The 17,918-nt window shown below is 45.9% G+C and overlaps 1 protein-coding gene across 1 annotated transcript in view; it reads left to right on the top strand.

Moving 5' to 3' along the window:
* Positions 1 to 1,808: 1,808 nt before the first annotated feature.
* Positions 1,809 to 17,918, top strand: part of LOC310700888 (uncharacterized protein) — a 33,414-nt gene continuing 17,304 nt past the window's right edge. Inside the window, exons 1-8 of the mRNA XM_083490843.1 lie at positions 1,809 to 1,953; positions 5,782 to 5,880; positions 9,007 to 9,081; positions 10,616 to 10,767; positions 11,147 to 11,259; positions 11,798 to 11,959; positions 12,596 to 12,650; positions 16,744 to 16,942. Coding sequence (XP_083346969.1) covers positions 1,911 to 1,953; positions 5,782 to 5,880; positions 9,007 to 9,081; positions 10,616 to 10,767; positions 11,147 to 11,259; positions 11,798 to 11,959; positions 12,596 to 12,650; positions 16,744 to 16,942 — 898 coding nt within the window. The 5' untranslated portion in view covers positions 1,809 to 1,910. The remainder of the gene's footprint in view (positions 1,954 to 5,781; positions 5,881 to 9,006; positions 9,082 to 10,615; positions 10,768 to 11,146; positions 11,260 to 11,797; positions 11,960 to 12,595; positions 12,651 to 16,743; positions 16,943 to 17,918) is intronic.

The raw sequence follows: 17,918 nt of genomic DNA, 5'->3' as shown, positions 1-17,918 counted from the left end.
TTAAACAGGCCGTTGTTGAGACTGAGTTCAGCCAACACAACAAGCTGTGTTTAATGAAAGATGGTAACAGAAGCGTCTAAATGTCTGGATGGAATAAATAGAGGAAACATTCAAGACTGAAAGAGGTTCTTAAAAAAACAAAAAACATTTTTATGCACAAGAAGAAATATTAGGGAAATTAGCAGAGGAGCAAGGAAGTGCTGTATCCAAGCACCCCCCTATCAGCTCAACTTCGAATAATTTCTCCAGACTATGCTCTTGTGTAACATGCATTTTAACCTAAATTCTATGCCATAGATAAGATTCTACACTTCTGAAAAATCCTGTGTGCACACATAATGTATCATCCAGGAAACAGCTTCCTTAACTGTTCCCTGGGTTAGAAAGCATTATAATATTGGCAAGTAGCCTAAACCAACAGTAGCTATTGATTTAGACTGCTGTTGCTGTCTGCTAACTGCTGGAATGCCAAAAGAGAGATTTAGGGTCCTTCTGATCTTAAAGTCTTAGCCACCTGCACATTACTCGTGTACAAAATAAAGGCAAGAAAAGCATCTTTTCCCCCAAGCTATTGAACATCAACCTCAGTTTGTTGGGAGAGGTGCAGGTGGCTCCCCCACAAAGAACCTCAAGCTGAGGGGGTGCAAAATAATAATAATAATAATACCTACTGAGAAGATCCATAAAAAATAATAAACATTTAGGGGGTGCCAAATTTTGTCCTCAGGGTGCCACATCACCCAGTTTGTGTTTACTTTTGAGGCACAGTGGAGTCTGTGTTGCACAGTGGTACCTCGGGTTACAGACGCTTCAGGTTACAGACTCCGCTAATGCAGAAATAGTACCTCAGGTTAAGAACTTTGCTTCAGGATGAGAACAGAAATCGGGCTCCGGCAGCACGGCAGCGGGAGGCCCCATTAGCTAAAGTGGTACCTCAGGTTAAGAACAGTTTCAGGTTAAGAATGGACCTCCAGAACAAATTAAGTTCTTAACCTGAGGTACCACTGTATTAATGATGTATGGTTTATTTACACATATATACAACCTGAGCCTATGCTGGAGGGGTTCACAGCACCCCAAAAGTGCCTTGCTTCCCCCACAGCCACAGCCTTAGATTCAGACAGAAATCACTCATTGCTTTCTGCGTTGCTCTGATTCCAGCTCACTGCTTTGCTTCTAGGTCACATCACTGCTCCAAACTCTGACTTTTATCAGTTGAGAGAGGGGACCCCACCCTTTTGCTATCTTGCCCATTTGCCCCTGAATCCCCCTTAATGGCTCATCACCCAGGCTGTCAACTCCCCAGAAAACTAGCCTGGCTGTTCCAAGAATGGAAGCCTTGATTAAATTCTAGCGCTTGCCAGATCCAGGTCTGGCATCCTGCTTAACACCCCAAAATAATTAGAGTATCTTTTCATGACTACGCCAGTTGTAGTTTTATTCCCAGACACAGTTCAAAGTACTGCTTTTAACATTCGAGTCTTCACAGCTTGAGCCCAGGAAAATGATAGGATTGTGTTCTCCCATATCAACCCGTGCAGCTAGTAAAATCACCTTCAGACGTCTGCCTTAGGGTGATCCCATTTCCCGAAATTACATAGCTGAGAACAGGGAACAATGACCCGGCTTCTGCTAATCTGGTACAATTGCAAAATTCTGCTACAGATTCATCAAAAGACGAGTTGCCCATGAACCTTGCTGGATTTGTGTGCAATGGGCATGCTTCCCGGGGGGAGGTATGTTCTGGAAAGAGGTAGCCTGAGGATAGGAGAACAGGGGTTTCTCCTAAATTAATCATTAACCATCTATGCAGAGCAACCCCAGTAAAATGACAAAAGTCCCTATTTTCAAAAGTGTTTCAAAACAACACCAAAGGCAAACAACACCTTTCCCTCACACAGCTTCCTGAGATGGATGAAGAAAAGTATGCAGATAACTTTCGAACTTCTAAAGGTAAAGATGATCTCCCTGTTCCCCTTGTTTGGCATTTGCCAAAGGCTTTGTAGCTTTTTCCTGAAGGATCGGCCAATCGGTGAGATCCATCAGCTCTTGGGAAGGATCCTCTCCAGGTGGCTAAATCCGCTGGAAGTGCAGGAAGTCTAGGGATGGTGGTGGAGCCCACGATCTCTGGAACAAGTTATGCTTGTTTGGAGCTTTGTTCAGCCCCAAGCAAAGATCTTTGAATTTAACCTGTTTTTAAAGTCACTTTCAACTTGGAATGCTGCTGAGTTTGCTGCTTTTTTCGGATGCTTTTAATGTTTCTTGGATTTTGCATTTTGAACTGAATACTACTATATTGATTTGCTATTTCTTTTTCATTTGAAGTGTGGGTGGCAGTCAGTTGCCTTAAAACACTTAAGTGGACCCTTGCAGTTAGGCTTGCTAATTATTCCTTGCCCTATAGAATACATTCATTTTGGCAGCCCCAGTGAGTGTGTGTGGAAATCCTCACCCCAGCCTGAAGAGCCAAGGAGCAGATGCTGAAACCACAAAAGTGGTCGTCTTAGGCCCGCTGCTTTGGCAGGCAGCCTCAATGAGCACAAAAGAACTTCATTCCGTCCCCACTCACTGAGCTGCGACTTCTGTGCCACACGCAGAACATATTTGCTTGCTACATTTTTTGCCCATCAAAATTAGTGACTAACCATTTGTGGTTAATGAGGCAATTTTTTTTGATGGCCTAAAAAGGTTGAATGCCACATTTCTAAATCATTAGCCACAAATGGTTAGTCTCTCTATTTACCCTCTCAACAAAATAAATTAGAAGAGTCCAAATGAGGCGGTGGGAGCATATCTCCAGATGCTCAGAGCGAGGGATGGATTAGTCTACTTCCAGGCTCTGTCAATTCTGCATTCATAAGTCCCTTCTATCCAGCTTCCACTTTCATCTTTTTTTTTAATCCATACAAAAAATTGGATGGGTGACCTTGGGCCAATCACTGCCTCTCAGACAAACCTGCCTCACACGGTTGTTGTGTCGATGGAATAAGGAGGAGGGAACCATGTATGTCACCTTAAGCTGGTTGGAAGAAAAAGATGGGGTATAAATACAATGCGTGCATCAATCAAATAAGAATTGTATTTAGATACTTTGTCACAGGATAGTATTTAAATACACATTTCTCAGTGTACACATTTCTAAACATAAAGGGACCGACTCTGGGGTTGCTGCGCTCATCTCGTTTTACTAGCCGAGGGAGCCAGTGTACAGCTTCCAGGTCATGTGGCCAGCATAACAAAGCCGCTCCTGGGGAACCAGAGCAGCGCACGGAAACACAGTTTACCTTCCCGCCAGAGCAGTACCTATTTATCTACTTGCACTTTGACGTGCTTTCGAACTGTTAGGTCGGCAGGAGCAGGGACTGAGCAACGGGAGCTCACCCCGTCATGGGGATTCGAACTGCCGACCTTCCAATCGGCAAGTCCTAGGCTCTGTGGTTTAACCCACGGCACCTCCCTTTTGCATGTATGTGTGTGTGTGTGTGCGTGTGTGTGTGTGTATATATATATATATATATATTTGCTTTCGTAGATTTTCACGGGTACAGGAATGCAGGTTTTGGTGTCTTCGGGTGTCTTCCCGTGTAAGAGTTGGGGTGTCTAGGCGACGTTTCGACGAGGTCTCACTCGTCATCTTCAGGCTGGTGCTTTCGGCTTCTTGTTACTGGAACAGAGCAGAATCTCAGTGTTTGAGTTCCTATAAATACTGTTGAGGGGGTGTGGTGTATAGCCTCCAACGTTCTGGGCAGAGAGGAAGTTCCCAGGTTAGTGTGCCTTTTCTTCTTTTGTTCCTTAATTACTTGAGGGATATCTTGAGAGCACAACTAAGTGCAGTACAGCCATCTTCTCAGAAAAACTCTTCACAAGCTCAAGAGGTCAAGACACGAAAGCTTTAGCAACTAATCCACACTTAATGACCCACCTAAGTGGTACTCAGAATATCACTCAAGAAATCACTCAAGATATCCCTCAAGTAATTAAGGAACAAAAGAAGAAAAGGCACACTAACCTGGGAACTTCCTCTCTGCCCAGAACGTTGGAGGCTATACACCACACCCCCTCAACAGTATTTATAGGAACTCAAACACTGAGATCCTGCTCTGTTCCAGTAACAAGAAGCCGAAAGCACCAGCCTGAAGATGACGAGTGAGACCTCGTCGAAACGTCGCCTAGACACCCCAACTCTTACACGGGAAGACACCCGAAGACACCAAAACCTGCATACAGTATATATATATATATATATATATATATATATATATATATATATATGTTTTCGTAGATTTTCACGGGTACAGGAATGCAGGTTTTGGTGTCCTCGGGTGTCTTCCCGTGTAAAAGTTGGGGTGTCTAGGCGACGTTTCGACGAGGTCTCACTCGTCATCTTCAGGCTGGTGCTTTCGGCTTCTTGTTACTGGAACAGAGCGGGATCTCAGTGTTTGAGTTCCTATAAATACTGTTGAGGGGGTGTGGTGTATTGCCTCAAAAGTTCTGGGCAGAGGGGAAGTTCCCAGGCTAGTGTTCTTTTCTTCTTTTGTTCCTTAATTACTTGAGGGATATCTTGAGTGATTACTTGAGTGATATTCTGAGTACCACTTAGGTGGGTCATTAGGTGTGGATTAGTTGCTAAAGCCTTCGTGTCTTGACCTCTTGAATTTGTGAAGAGTTTTTCTGGGAAGATGGCTGTACTGCACTTAGTTGTGCTTTGGCTTGGCTTCGTGTATAGGGGCGAGCTGTGGTTTTGTGCCCTGTGCCAGCCAGATCTGTGTAGGGATTGCAGGGGGGTGCAGCATCCGGAGGTGCCACTATGGTTTGGTTACTGGATGGTGTCTGTAATTTATCTGTGGAGAGGGATCTGGCTGGCACAGGGCACAAAACCACAGCTCGCCCCTATACACGAAGCCAAGCCAAAGCACAACTAAGTGCAGTACAGCCATCTTCCCAGAAAAACTCTTCACAAATTCAAGAGGTCAAGACACGAAGGCTTTAGCAACTAATCCACACCTAATGACCCACCTAAGTGGTACTCAGAATATCACTCAAGTAATCACTCAAGATATCCCTCAAGTAATTAAGGAACAAAAGAAGAAAAGAACACTAGCCTGGGAACTTCCCCTCTGCCCAGAACTTTTGAGGCAATACACCACACCCCCTCAACAGTATTTATAGGAACTCAAACACTGAGATCCCGCTCTGTTCCAGTAACAAGAAGCCGAAAGCACCAGCCTGAAGATGACGAGTGAGACCTCGTCGAAACGTCGCCTAGACACCCCAACTTTTACACGGGAAGACACCCGAGGACACCAAAACCTGCATATATATATATATATATTGTCAAGAACTGTTATCTCAAAATTCAGTGTAGGGAAGAATTATGTTCTGATTAGGAATGGTGGAGAAATTATGTTCAGTTCACACAAATTTTTGTGAGGACTTTTTAAAAAATTGCACACTGATGCAGTGTGAAATGTGGAAAATTGAATTTAAGAATGGAAAAATGAGAAACCAAGAGAAACTGAGCTTAGTGGATTTATCCATCTCTGGTTTGGATCCAGGTATTTGTCCCATAGGTGCAGATTAGGTTGGTTAGCTTTAACATGCAGACCTAACAAAATTCTCCTCCATCTCTGTATGCATGTAAAAGTGATTAGAAGCTCCTATGAAGGGAAAATGCACCAGCCATAATCCTTTCTTGAAGGCCAATACTTTTTACCTTACTTTTTACCAAAGAGAAGTCTGCATAGGGTCAAGTTCCCATCATCTCATTTTCCTCTTCTGAAGGGAGAAATCTTATTCAGAGGCCATTTCTCCTGATCTATGCACTGTTGGGTGTCTCCTACCTGCTGATTGTCATTGGCTTTGTGGTGGCCCTCTCCAAAGGTACGTTTTCTCCTTTACTGCCTACATCATGTCATCTGTAAATCAGAGAACTGTTTTGGGTGGAGTTTATGGGCTCAGGTAGCAGCAGAGCCTGCAGCAAACACTCTTGTCATGGACTGGTTAGACATAGAGGAACGGTGGGAAGAACCAGCTGGGAAACCACCATAGAAAGAAGGCTCAGAGCCCAGGAAGTGGCAGTGGGACAATGTGTGGTTGCAGGGAGAAGTTGGGGAAGACTGGGTAGAGGAGGTGTCAGGAACCGAAGGGGCTATAGGGCATAGTGAACTGGAGAGCCTGTGGCAGAGAGAAGATCAGAAGCTGAAGCAGGTGAGTGAGAGGAGGGAAGTCAAAAGGTAGAGATGAGTCCAACTGGGGAAGAGTCACAGGTATCTCCCCCACCTGTTGTGACAAGCTCCCCTCCCCCCTGTCTCCCAGAAGCAAGAAAGGCATGAAAAGGGCAGAGGAGAGGTTGGCTGCATGTGGGTGCAGTCTCTGACTGCTTGGGGAAAGCCCTAGAGAGGAGGGAATTTTAGATGGCTGTGAGGGGGTAGGGTCTCAGCAACTGGTTTTCATGGAGTAAGACCACCAGGAATGAGCTCCTGTGCTCGTTGTTGTTGTTGTTTAGTCGTGTCCGACTCTTCGTGACCCCCTGGACCAGAGCACGCCAGGCACTCCTGTCTTTCACTGCCTCCCGCAGTTTGGTCAAACTCATGCTGGTAGCTTCGAGAACACTGTCCAACCATCTCATCCTCTGTCGTCCCCTTCACCTTGTGCCCACCATCTTTCCCAACATCAGGGTCTTTTCCAGGGAGTCTTCTCTTCTCATGAGGTGGCCAAAGTATTGGAGCCTCAGCTTCACAATCTGTCCTTCCAGTGAGCACTCAGGGCTGATTTCCTTCAGAATGGAGAGGTTTGATCTTCTTGCAGTCCATGGGACTCTCAAGTCTCCTCCAGCACCATAATTCAAAAGCATAAATTCTTCGGCGATCAGCCTTCTTTATGGTCTAGCTCTCACTTCCATACATCACTACTGGGAAAACCATGGCTTTAATTTTATGGACCTTTGTTGGAAAGGTGATGTCTCTGCTTTTTAAGATGCTGTCTAGGTTTGTCATCGCTTTTCTCCCAAGAAACAGGCGTCTTTTGATTTTGTGACTGCTGTCACCATCTGCAGTGATAATGGAGCCCAAGAAAGTAAAATCTCTCACTGCCTCCATTTCTTCCCCTTCGATTTGCCTGGAGGTGATGGGACCAGTGGCCATGATCTTAGTTTTTCTGATGTTGAGCTTCAGACCATATGTTGTGCTCTCCTCTTTCACCCTCATTAAAAGGTTCTTTAATTCCTCCTCACTTTCTGCCATCAAGGTTGTGTCATCTGCATATCTGAGGTTGTTGATATTTCTTCCGGCAATCTTAATTCCATCTTTGGATTCATTCAGCCCAGCCTTTTGCATGATGAATTCTGCATATAAGTTAAATAAGCAGGGAGACAATATACAGCCTTGTCGTACTCCTTTCCCAATTTTGAACCAATCAGTTGTTCCATATCCAGTTCTAACTGTAGCTTCTTGTCCCACATAGAGATTTCTCAGGAGACAGATGAGGTCATCAGGCACTCCCATTTCTTTAAGAACTTGTCATAGTTTGCTGTGGTCGACACAGTCAAAGGCTTTTGCGTAGTCAATGAAGGAGAAGTAGATGCCTTTCTGGAACTCTCTAGCTTTCTCCATAATCCAGCACATGTTTGCAATTTGGTCTCTGGTTCCTCTGCCCCTTTGAAATCCAGCTTGTACTTCTGGGAGTTCTCGGTCCACATACTGCTTAAGCCTGCCTTGCAGAATTTTAAGCATAACCTTGCTAGCGTGTGAAATGAGTGCAATTGTGCAGTAGTTGGAGCATTCTTTGGCACTGCCCTTCTTTGGGATTGGGATGTAGACTGATCTTCTCCAATCCTCTGGCCACTGCTGAGTTTTCCAAACTTGCTGGCATAATGAGTGTAGCACCTTAACAGCATCATCTTTTAAAATTTTAAGTAGTTCAGCTGGAATACCATCCCTTCCACTGGCCTTGTTATTTGCAGTGCTTTCTAAGGCCCATTTGACTTCACTCTCCAGGATGTCTGGCTCAAGGTCAGCAACCACACTACCTGGGGTGTACGAGACATCCATATCTTTCTGGTATAATTCCTCTGTGTATTCTTGCCACCTCTTCTTGATGTCTTCTGCTTCTGTTAGGTCCTTACCACTTTTGTCCTTTATTATAGTAATCTTTGTATGAAATGTTCCTTTCATATCTCCAATTTTCTTGAACAGATCTCTGGTTTTTCCCATTCTATTGTTTTCCTCTATTTCTTTGCATTGCTCATTTAAGAAGGCCTTCTTGTCTCTCCTTGCTATTTTTTGGAAATCTGCATTCAGTTTTACTGTATCTTTCACTATCTGCCTCGCATTTTGCTTGCCTTCCCTCCCCCGCTATTTGTAAGGCCTCATTGGACAGCCACTTTGCTTTCTTGCATTTCCTTTTCATTGGGATGGTTTTTGTTGGTTTTTTTGCATGGTCGGAGATGGCAGGAGGTGACTTATCCATACCATAAATTTCAAGCACATTTCTTTCCCCCAAAGAATCCTGGGAACTGTTGTTTGTTAACAGTGCTGGGAATTGTAGCTCTGTGAGAGGTGAGCTGCAGTTTCCAGGATTCTCTGCAGGAAGCCGCATGATTTGATTTCACATTCTGTGGATGCCTCTCCACTCATGCCAGAAGAGGAGAAATGGTGTCCCTGGAGCCCCACTCTGCCCTACAATGCCTTCCTCGCAATGGGCTCCAGATTTGGGGCCCCTTCAGAATTAGGAGGGAGATGGTGTGATGGGTGAGAGGGAAAGTCCTCTTCCCTCCTTTTCAGCCACCAGAGGTGGATCCAAAGCCATTCTGTGAGCACAAGGTTGATTCTGCCCTTTGCCTGTTATACAAAAAAAGCTGCCAAAAGGTTCAAAGGTTAAAAAAACACCCGTAACAAGGATGACCTTTTCATGGTGGCTTGGCATTCCTACTCTTATGTAACTGGAAATGGGTAGCAGGATGAAGGAAGATTCTGACATATATTTTTCTCCCCCTCTTTATCACGCCAGTTGCATTAGCATCCTCAGAAATCAGCAAGCTCCGCACAGCCCTTGCGAAGGATCCCTACGGACATGATTTTCACTGTAAGTTTCTGTTGCTACAAAGACCTCAGTCTCCAAGTGTTGAGAGACTTCAGGGGTGTCGGCATTTACCTCAGGTTCAGTTTCCCTGAAATGAAGGTCACAGGAGAGACTGGTGTGTTTTTGATATAGGGTTCTATTTACACATATATACATCCCAAGCATAAGATGGAAAGACTCACAGCATTAACAGATTTGCTCCCCCATTAGGCTTCCAGACCTTCCCCCACCTCTGGGTCAAGGTTGCTGACCAAGAGAACAGCTCCATCACAGATCTCTATTAAAGCTCTTTCCTTCCTCTGGGGTGTGCCTGGTTGTCCACCACCAGGATCTAGGATCCAAATCCTCTTCTGGGATTTCCGGGGGAGATCTTGGTCAGGTGATTCCACCGCTCCTCCTCATCTAGCCAGTCCCTGACATCTGGCCACACACAAAGCGATAGCTTTGGTTCAGCACAGAGAGCAAGATGAGACCAGCCTCTGGCCAGTTGTTCTCCTACCCCCTAGGGATGACGTGGCTTCAGCCGGGTAAGGGAGGAAGGCTTCTCTTTGGTTAGCTAGTGTTCTTGACCCTTAACAAGCTTGGCCATTAACAAAGTGGTTCCTTCTGCTACAGAATCTCATCTTACAGATGGAAAACTACAGGCTTGGAGGGGACCCCAAAACACCACCCAAACCAGCCCCAAGCTTATAACACTGTATTCCCCTTTGCAGGGAGGGGCTGCCTTCCCAGCCTCCACCCAAATTCTGCTCCAAGTCCTTTTAGGTGATCCCACAAGAAGCTCAAAGTAAGAGAGTTGTTTCTAAAAACTACCCGTTTCTGCTTTTTATAAATGAACTGATTTCAGCCTCTCCTTGTGAAGTGATCATAATCGGCAAGACAGTACTTCTGACCTATGCATCCTGTAACTTATTTACTTAATGACTTAAAATTAAAAAGTTTTCTTTTTTGAGATTAGTGTTACGTGTCCTTACCTGGAGTCACATTAGTCATGTAAATACATTGCAGAATAAACTGTGCAAATTAAAATTTATAGATGGGAAGCCATGCGGAGAGGTGTCTGCAGTGTTGGACTTGAACCTGAGAAACCAGGCATGAAGCACTGAGCCCTGCAATATCTCTCAGCCCAACCGACCTCACAGGACTGTTGTGAGGATAAAACAGGGGGGTGGGGAACCACCTATGCTACCTTGAGATCCTTGGAAGAAAGGTGGAATAAAAATGTAATAATAAATAAGTCAGTTTAAAAAGGATAGATGTATTTCATTTATGCTGCCTATGCACCATCTAGAGCACATTGAACACAGCACATTCAAAGTACATGGCTTGCCCCCTCCCCAAGAATCCTGGGAGCTGTAGTTTGTTACGGTTACAGTTCAGCACTACATCTGCAGCATTGAACACACAACGCTGGGTCACTAGAGCAGTCCCTTCACCCAGCCGCTGTTCTCTGGTACTTTTTAGACCCTGCTAAATTAACAAGCTAGGCTAGTGCCAAGTTCTCTCTCTCTCTCTCTCGTCTTTTTCCTTTGCTCAGTGTTTCCGTGTGGTGCTGACACCAGACAATGGGAATATTTCAGTGGGAAATGCTACTACTTCTCCCTGAAGGCCGTGTCCTGGCACATGGCCAAAGCGCAGTGTGAACAGCAGCACTCTCAGCTGGTCATCATTAACAATTTGGCCAAACAGGTAACAAGATGTGAAACATATTTTCCTTGATCACTCACTCACTTGCCTAAGGCAGGCAAAGTGCTCTTGCCCATTGGTTGCAGCGGAGCAACTCTTCTCCTTCTCTGCAAAGTAGGCAGCCCAGAATCTTCATCTTCATGCAAACACAGAAGCAATGGTTGTGAGAAGAGAACTGGCCCCATCGACACAGTGGAATTCCTGTCCCTGTACCCCCCCCCCCCACACACACTCCAAGTCTGCTCTGGACACTGGAGAACCCCAGGAAAAAATTGGGAGGGAGGGTGAGGAAAAGGAGAGGAAGATGGAAGTGCTTGCGCTAACGGGATGCCTTGGCTTGACACGGCCCCATATTTCTGTATTTTGGATTTGCCTCTTGCAGAATTTCATACAGACACGGACCAGGAATGAGCGCTATTGGATTGGACTCCATGACCAACACTCAGAAGGCGAGTGGAAATGGCTGGACGGCAGCAATTACAGGACAGGCTTCAAGTAAGCACTGGGCAACTCCTCTGGGGTCATTGTGGGACTAGGCCAAAGGCCCACCTAGTCCTGCACCCCCCACTCCCGAGGCCACGGCCCCCTCACGGCTGTTTCTCAGTGACTGGAGGTCACAAGGGGTGACAGTGTCACTGCCAGTTTTTCGTATGGGAAGCAACTTGGTCACACCGGTCCTGTGTTTGGAAGGCTGCAACCCTATGGAACAATAATAAAATAACCCTATAATAATATTATTAACAAATAATAATATATTATAGGCTGCAATCCTATGCCCACTTGAGCCCCAACAGACACAGTGTGAAACTCATCTCTGAGTAGACGTGTACAGGGAATAAATACTTTTAGTTGTAAAAGTAAATAGGATTTCAATTTTAATTTAGGGAGGAAAATATTAATCTGTTAGAGGTTTGGGAAACAGTGGCCTAGAATTCCTAGTGGGTGAACATAAATAGGTTTAGTGAATTTTTGGTGATGATGATTATGCTGATGATGCTCAGAGAGAGACAGAGACATCTTGCTTCCATCACAGGAACTGGAAGCAAGGAGAACCCAACAGTTATCAAAACCAGGATGAGGACTGTGGCCAACTTTGGATCAACGGGGAATGGAATGACTACACCTGCAGTTCTGAATCCTTCTATGTCTGTGAGAAAGCCTTACCAGAGAAGCCGACATCTGCATCCAGGAGAACCTGACAACCTGCCTTGATCTTCATGCTTAATATGAGCCACTTCAAACTCTAACCTGGTGACAGCTCCAAAAAAAGCAATGTCATTATTATTTTTAAAATATCAAACAAACTTTCAAGATTTCATTTAAAAACCCAATTATTTAAGGAAAATGGCAGATTTACTGCTGACATAGAAATTCTTAAGCAATTGTTTCTTCCAAACTGTGGGAAATAATTCTGTCCTTCCTTACAGGGTTCCTGAGGTGATGTAAGAAAAGCACTTTCAACATTATAAAGTATTATATAAATGCAGCTGCTACATGTGTTGTTTTGTTATTTTAGTGACTGGCCCTTTTGAAAACACCCACATGAAATTTCACATAAAAGATACCCCTCAATATTGATACGTATTTGCACAGCAGGTATGTGCCGTGAGCCTAGTGAAATCAGAGACACAGAGAGCTTCTTTCAGTTCTTTTATTTAAATCAACAGAAATACACAGAGAGGCCATGAATTATGCTCCCCCAATCTTGAGACTTTGCTCAGAATGCCTGCTCCACCCCCCTTGCGGTACTTCCTAGCTTCCCAACCCCTCCTGCTGCCTGCGGTGGCCAGCAAAGGAATCTTTCTGTCTCTCTTTGACTTTCCGCTCTAAGATACGCAGGGAACGCCTGGTTCAAGGAGGAGGAGGAGGTTCTACCAGGCTTTCAAGTGATATTGTGTCCACTGCCTGCTGTGCTGTTTCTCCCACTTCAGACTCCTGTCTCTGTGTAGGACTGGAGCATCTGCTAGCTTGCTCCTGTTCCTCCATTATTTCCCAGCGTGCCGCCACCACGCATCTGGGTCCATGCTAACTGCACCTGCCTCCTGCCCAGAAGCCTCCTGGGGTGGTGGTTGGTGTCCACCCCTCCTCCTCATCTGACCAGTCCCTGACCATATGGTACCAACCTTTAGGGTAGGATGGAAGTGTTGTCTTGATGCTTCTCCCTTAACCACTGGGATTTAGCTCAGCCTGTCTCTGGACTCTGGAACTTCATTAGATGCTGCCCATTACTGCTTCACCTTCTCACACCTAAGTCTTAAAAAAAACCACAGCTAACAGTCTTGAACTCTGTGTATGGCTTAGCCCTAGCCTTGAGCTCTAGGCCTGCTCTACCACCAGCTGGGGAACTGGTCTTCCATGTTCCTGACACTAAGCCCTGGGGTTGGTGGCCAGGAACCTGCAGAACCTGAGGCTGATGGTCAGGAGCTCTCTGAGCCTGAGGCAGGACTTTCAAAGGATGCCTGGCCCTTGAGCCGATAGGTAGGAATACATATCATCCAGGAAACTATGTCTCCCAACAGAGGAGACATATCCTCATGGGACACTGGTTGGAAGGGAGAAATGCCACTGCTCTGCTGGCATAAGGCCGGAGGTCAGCAGTGGGAAATCTGTGGCCCTGCAGATCTTCTGGACTCCAACTGCCCTCTGCCCCATCAGCATGAGCAGAGAATCAAGTGGTGCAAATGCTCTGGAAGGCCTGTGGATGCCATCTTGCTAGTCAAGATAACTCTGGGGTTAATTGTTAGTTGTTAAAAGAATAAGCTCACGTTTGTTTATGCATTTGCTTTTATATATGCTAATTGGCTGGCTTTGATACTATGTTCAGCTGTGGGCCTGGGACCACTGGCGCCAACTAAAGGGGGCCCTGAGGGCCTGAGCACCCACAAAAAAAATGTTTTGAGTGTTCAGCACCCACACCGTGCAGGGTCTCTGATGCGACTTCCGGTGCCTCGCAAAGCACCTGAAGTCACGTGGAGGTGCTGTCCAAGGCCTCACAGGGCCTTGGATGTGACTTCCAGGGTCCCCAGGCACTGCTGCGGCGCATGGCGTAACAATCTGGGGTCCAAGTTGGCGCCCCTGCCTGGGCTCATAGCTAGCTGGGAAAAGGGAGTCTTTTCACGCTGACTGCCTGTCAGCTGCTTCCTTATCTGAGAGATGGGTGAGAGTTGGGAAAGGGCCTCTAAGTCAGGGGTGAGTTAACTGGGCTGTGGGCGCCAGTTTATGTAGCTTGCTATGTGCATAAGTAATGTTTATCATATGAGCACCGCACAGACAAGTCATGACGACTGCTTGCTGCTTCGGCACCCGTTCCAAATCTATAGAGGCAGCAGGGCTATAGAGCAAGGCAGAGCTACTCACAACTCGTGTGCCTCGCAAGATCCCTGAGCATGAGTTGGGGAGGATGCAAGTGTTCCCCCCAGTGGGAGTGCCATCGGGTGCTGGGTGACCGGGCTGTGCCCTCCCCTTCTGACTCTGTGGCATCCCCATCCCCATGGAGGAAAGAAGAGAGATGGGCATCCTGCTTCCCCAGCCTGGGGCAAAGTGCCCATCTCCTCCAGTCTCTGGTCTCCAGTCTCAGCCTCCCCCCACCCCCACCCCCTTATGTCATCCAGCTGCCATGCCTCTCCTGAGCTTGGTGATGCCTCAAGACTCATAACATGTGGAGAGCACAAGAATCAGAGGCGACTCATTTTGTCAAGTCACCAAAGAATAGAGCCAGGACAAAAATCAGCATGCAGAGCGCCCCCCTTCCTGCATTTTGGCCAGAGAGGCTTGCCCTGCTGGGTAGATCCCAGAAGGAGCCATTGGCCGTCATCTGTCCTCTCCCTCCTTGACTTCCACCTGCAACTGACTGCCTCACACACCAGTGCAGTCTGGGGGGTGATCCTCCCCCATCTCACTGGGCTTTTTCTGGCAATCCTTGTCACTCTGCTGTCGTGTATCCTGAGTTCCTCTGGCATACCAGGGTTTCGCAAGTATAGGATGGCACCTTTCATTTATTACGTGATTATTTTCAGGATTTATTACACCACCCCTTTCTATGAACTTTTCAGAGTGGACTTACTGACCAAAAAATGCAATCAGTGGAAAGCTAAACATCTCTCTCTCTCTCTCTCTCTCTCTCACACACACACACACACACACACACACACCTTGGCTTAAGAACAGTCCTGTTTAAGAACGATTTGGTTTATGAACTGCACAAAACCGGAAGTAGTGTCCCGGTTTGTGAACTTTACCTCGGACTAAGAACGGAATCTAAATGGTGAAAGGGCACCGGCAGTGGGAGGCCTCATTAGGGAAACCACAGCTCGGTTTAAGAACGGTTTTGGTTTAAGAATGGACTTCCAGAAGGGATTAAGTTCATAAACTGAGGTACCTGTGTGTGTGTGTGTGTGTGTGTGTGTGTAACAGTGATCTGTTCCCTGATTAGAAAGTGTAATAATATTTACACTTATTGCAGCCTAAACTAACAAGGACTATTGATTTCAACTGTGTTTGCCTCCTAACCTTGATTTCTGCCAATGGCCAGAAATCAGAGAGAGAGAGAGAAGCAGGAGAGGAGGACCAGTGTTGAAGCATCTACACTTTGGACATCCTGGCCTGTTGAGATCAGGTGCCTTCACTATACTATTTTCCTGTTTAGACAAGCCTAGCCAGGTGCTTAGAATGTTGAGGTAACATTAATCTATTTTAGTATTTAAACTTTCGAATGTTTCAAATTTGTGATTTTTTTTCTTTGTAAAGTGGTGTATAAATTTTATGAAATCAATCAATCAATCCAACCTGTAGAGAGTCACAGTTTCCTCCTCCAGTTTCCTTGTTTTTGCTCAGATATGGAGAACTTTTGTCCTTCTAGTTGCTGCTGAACTACAACTCCCATCACCCACCAAACATTAGGGGGGGCATCAGATTTCTAGCTCTGGTTTTTAACCCCTGGGCACTGCCTCTTTACTCCCAGGCCCAACATGAGTCAACAGTGTGATGCAACAGCAAAAAAACACCATTCTAGGCTGCATCAATGGATGTCGAGTGTCCAGGTCAAAGGAAGAAGTGGCGCCACTCCCTTCTGCCTTGGTGAGACCACACCTGGAATACTGTGTCCAGTTCTGGGCACCACAATTTAAGAAGGATTCAGGCAGCAACCATTTTGCACAGGGGTTCTGTTCCTGACCCCTGCATGCATCAGCAGAGCATGCATAAGACCACCCCGTCCCATTCCGCCCCCAGCTCCATTTGGGGGCCACTTCAGGGTCGCCAGAAGCAAGCATGTATGTGAAGTGCATCAAGTGGACACGTGAAAAATGGTCGCTACCTGCACTGACCAGCTGAAAGGTGTGCAGAGGAGGGCAACCAAGATGATCAAGGGTCTGGAAACCAGCCTTATGAGAAACGGTTGAGGGAGTTGGGAATGTTTAGCCTGGAGAAGAGGAGACTGAGAGGACATATGAGAGCCGTCTTCAAGTATCTCAAGGGCTGTGACATGGAAGATGGGTCACACTGGTTTTCTCCTGCTCTGGAGGGTAGGACTCGAACCCATGGCTTCAAGTGACAAGAAAGGAGATTCCAACTAAACATCAGGAAGAACTTTCTGACAAAGCTGGAACAGTCCCCCACAGAGGGTGGTGGACTCTCCTTTCTTGGAGGTTTTTAATCAGAGCTTGGGTAGCCATCTGCCATGGATGCTTGAGTTGAGTTTCCTGCATTGCAGGGGATTGGGCTAGATGACCCTTGGGGTCCCTTCCAACTCTTTGTTTATTTATTTATTTATTTATTTATTTATTTATTTATACATACTGTATATACATACACACACACACTGCCCATTCGGATCAAGGCTGATACTTCATGGAAGGAGACTATAGCACTGATTTCCACCCACAAAGATTTTGAACAGGCACTAAATTCATTACCATGTTGTCTAAGAACTCTCTGGACCACAGTTCAATGAAGGATGTTTCAGCTGCCACTGCATTTTAAAAACTGGCAGGCAGGCTGAGGGCAGAGGGGCAGAGGTGTGGTCTCTGCCATCCCTGCAAGTTACAGATTAACTCTTCTCATGGAATAGCCAAGGTAAACTGTAAAGTCCTCATTTTGGAAAGTCAAGATCTGGAGGGGGGAAAGGACTTCTGCAAGATGGAGGAAGAAAAAATGCAAGATGACTTCCGGACATATAAAGGTAAATATTTTCTCCTCCTCTTTGGCACTTAAGCACAAGCTTAATTCTGTCGCAGTTAAGAGAGTTGACTGTGGCAAGGAAGTCTCTGGCTCAGATCTCAATTTGACACTATTGTACCTTGTCCAATAGTTCATTTATGTATTTGTTTGTTTGTTTGTTTGCTTGCTTGTTCTGTCTTGTGTTTCCCCCCCCCCCCTGTTTTCTGTGCTGCAACATATGTGCTTGTCTAATGCCACAAGACAGATTTATTTTTCAGCCAACAGGCTTTCAAAGATGCTTATTAAGTCTATGTTGAAAATATGCAAGGCAGGGCGGGAGGGGGCTGTTAGACAAGATGGAGTTAACGGGCCAAGAAATAATTGCTTTCACTATTCTACTTTAGGGAGCTGAGCACTTCCTGGTTCCACATATATTACTGGAAATTGAGGTTTGCACAAATAATGTGAATTAAAGCACTCTAGTCAACTTACTGCAACAAATTCACTTTTTATAAAAAACATTTTTTTACAGTTAGGAAAGTGACAGGTGGAAATGCACTGAAAAATGTGCAGTGAGCAAATGGCTAATGGGAAGACCTGCAAGCAAATCCTTTGTCCCTCTTTTGTCACTGAACCTCCCTGCAAACAAAGGATGCCTGCTAAATAAAGACCTGTAAGCTAAGGAAATCAGAGGTGGAGGGGCGAAAGTGACTCCAGGGGCCCTTCCAAAACTGCTGCTTTATTGTGGGCATGTTTGTTTCTTAACCCCACCATAGTGCAAGATTTATTCTGCTTTATTAGTTCATAATAATAACCCCTCCCCCCACAAAACCAACACAAGGCTGCAGCCGCACAGCAAGCAGCACAGCTGATACTTCAAGAAAGTTCCAAGACATCATGCAAGCGCAGTAAGATAGCAAGAAAGGCTGCACCAAGGCAAGTGTGATACCGCTGCACACCACCCCAGTCTCCGGGGGGGGGGGGTGCAAGATTCCAGG

The sequence above is a fragment of the Podarcis liolepis genome (assembly GCF_965112155.1).
Source record: "Podarcis liolepis genome assembly, chromosome: 2".
NCBI lineage: Eukaryota > Metazoa > Chordata > Lepidosauria > Squamata > Lacertidae > Podarcis > Podarcis liolepis.
The sequence above is the reverse complement of the archived record's forward strand: the minus strand, read 5'-3'. Positions and strand labels throughout refer to the sequence as shown.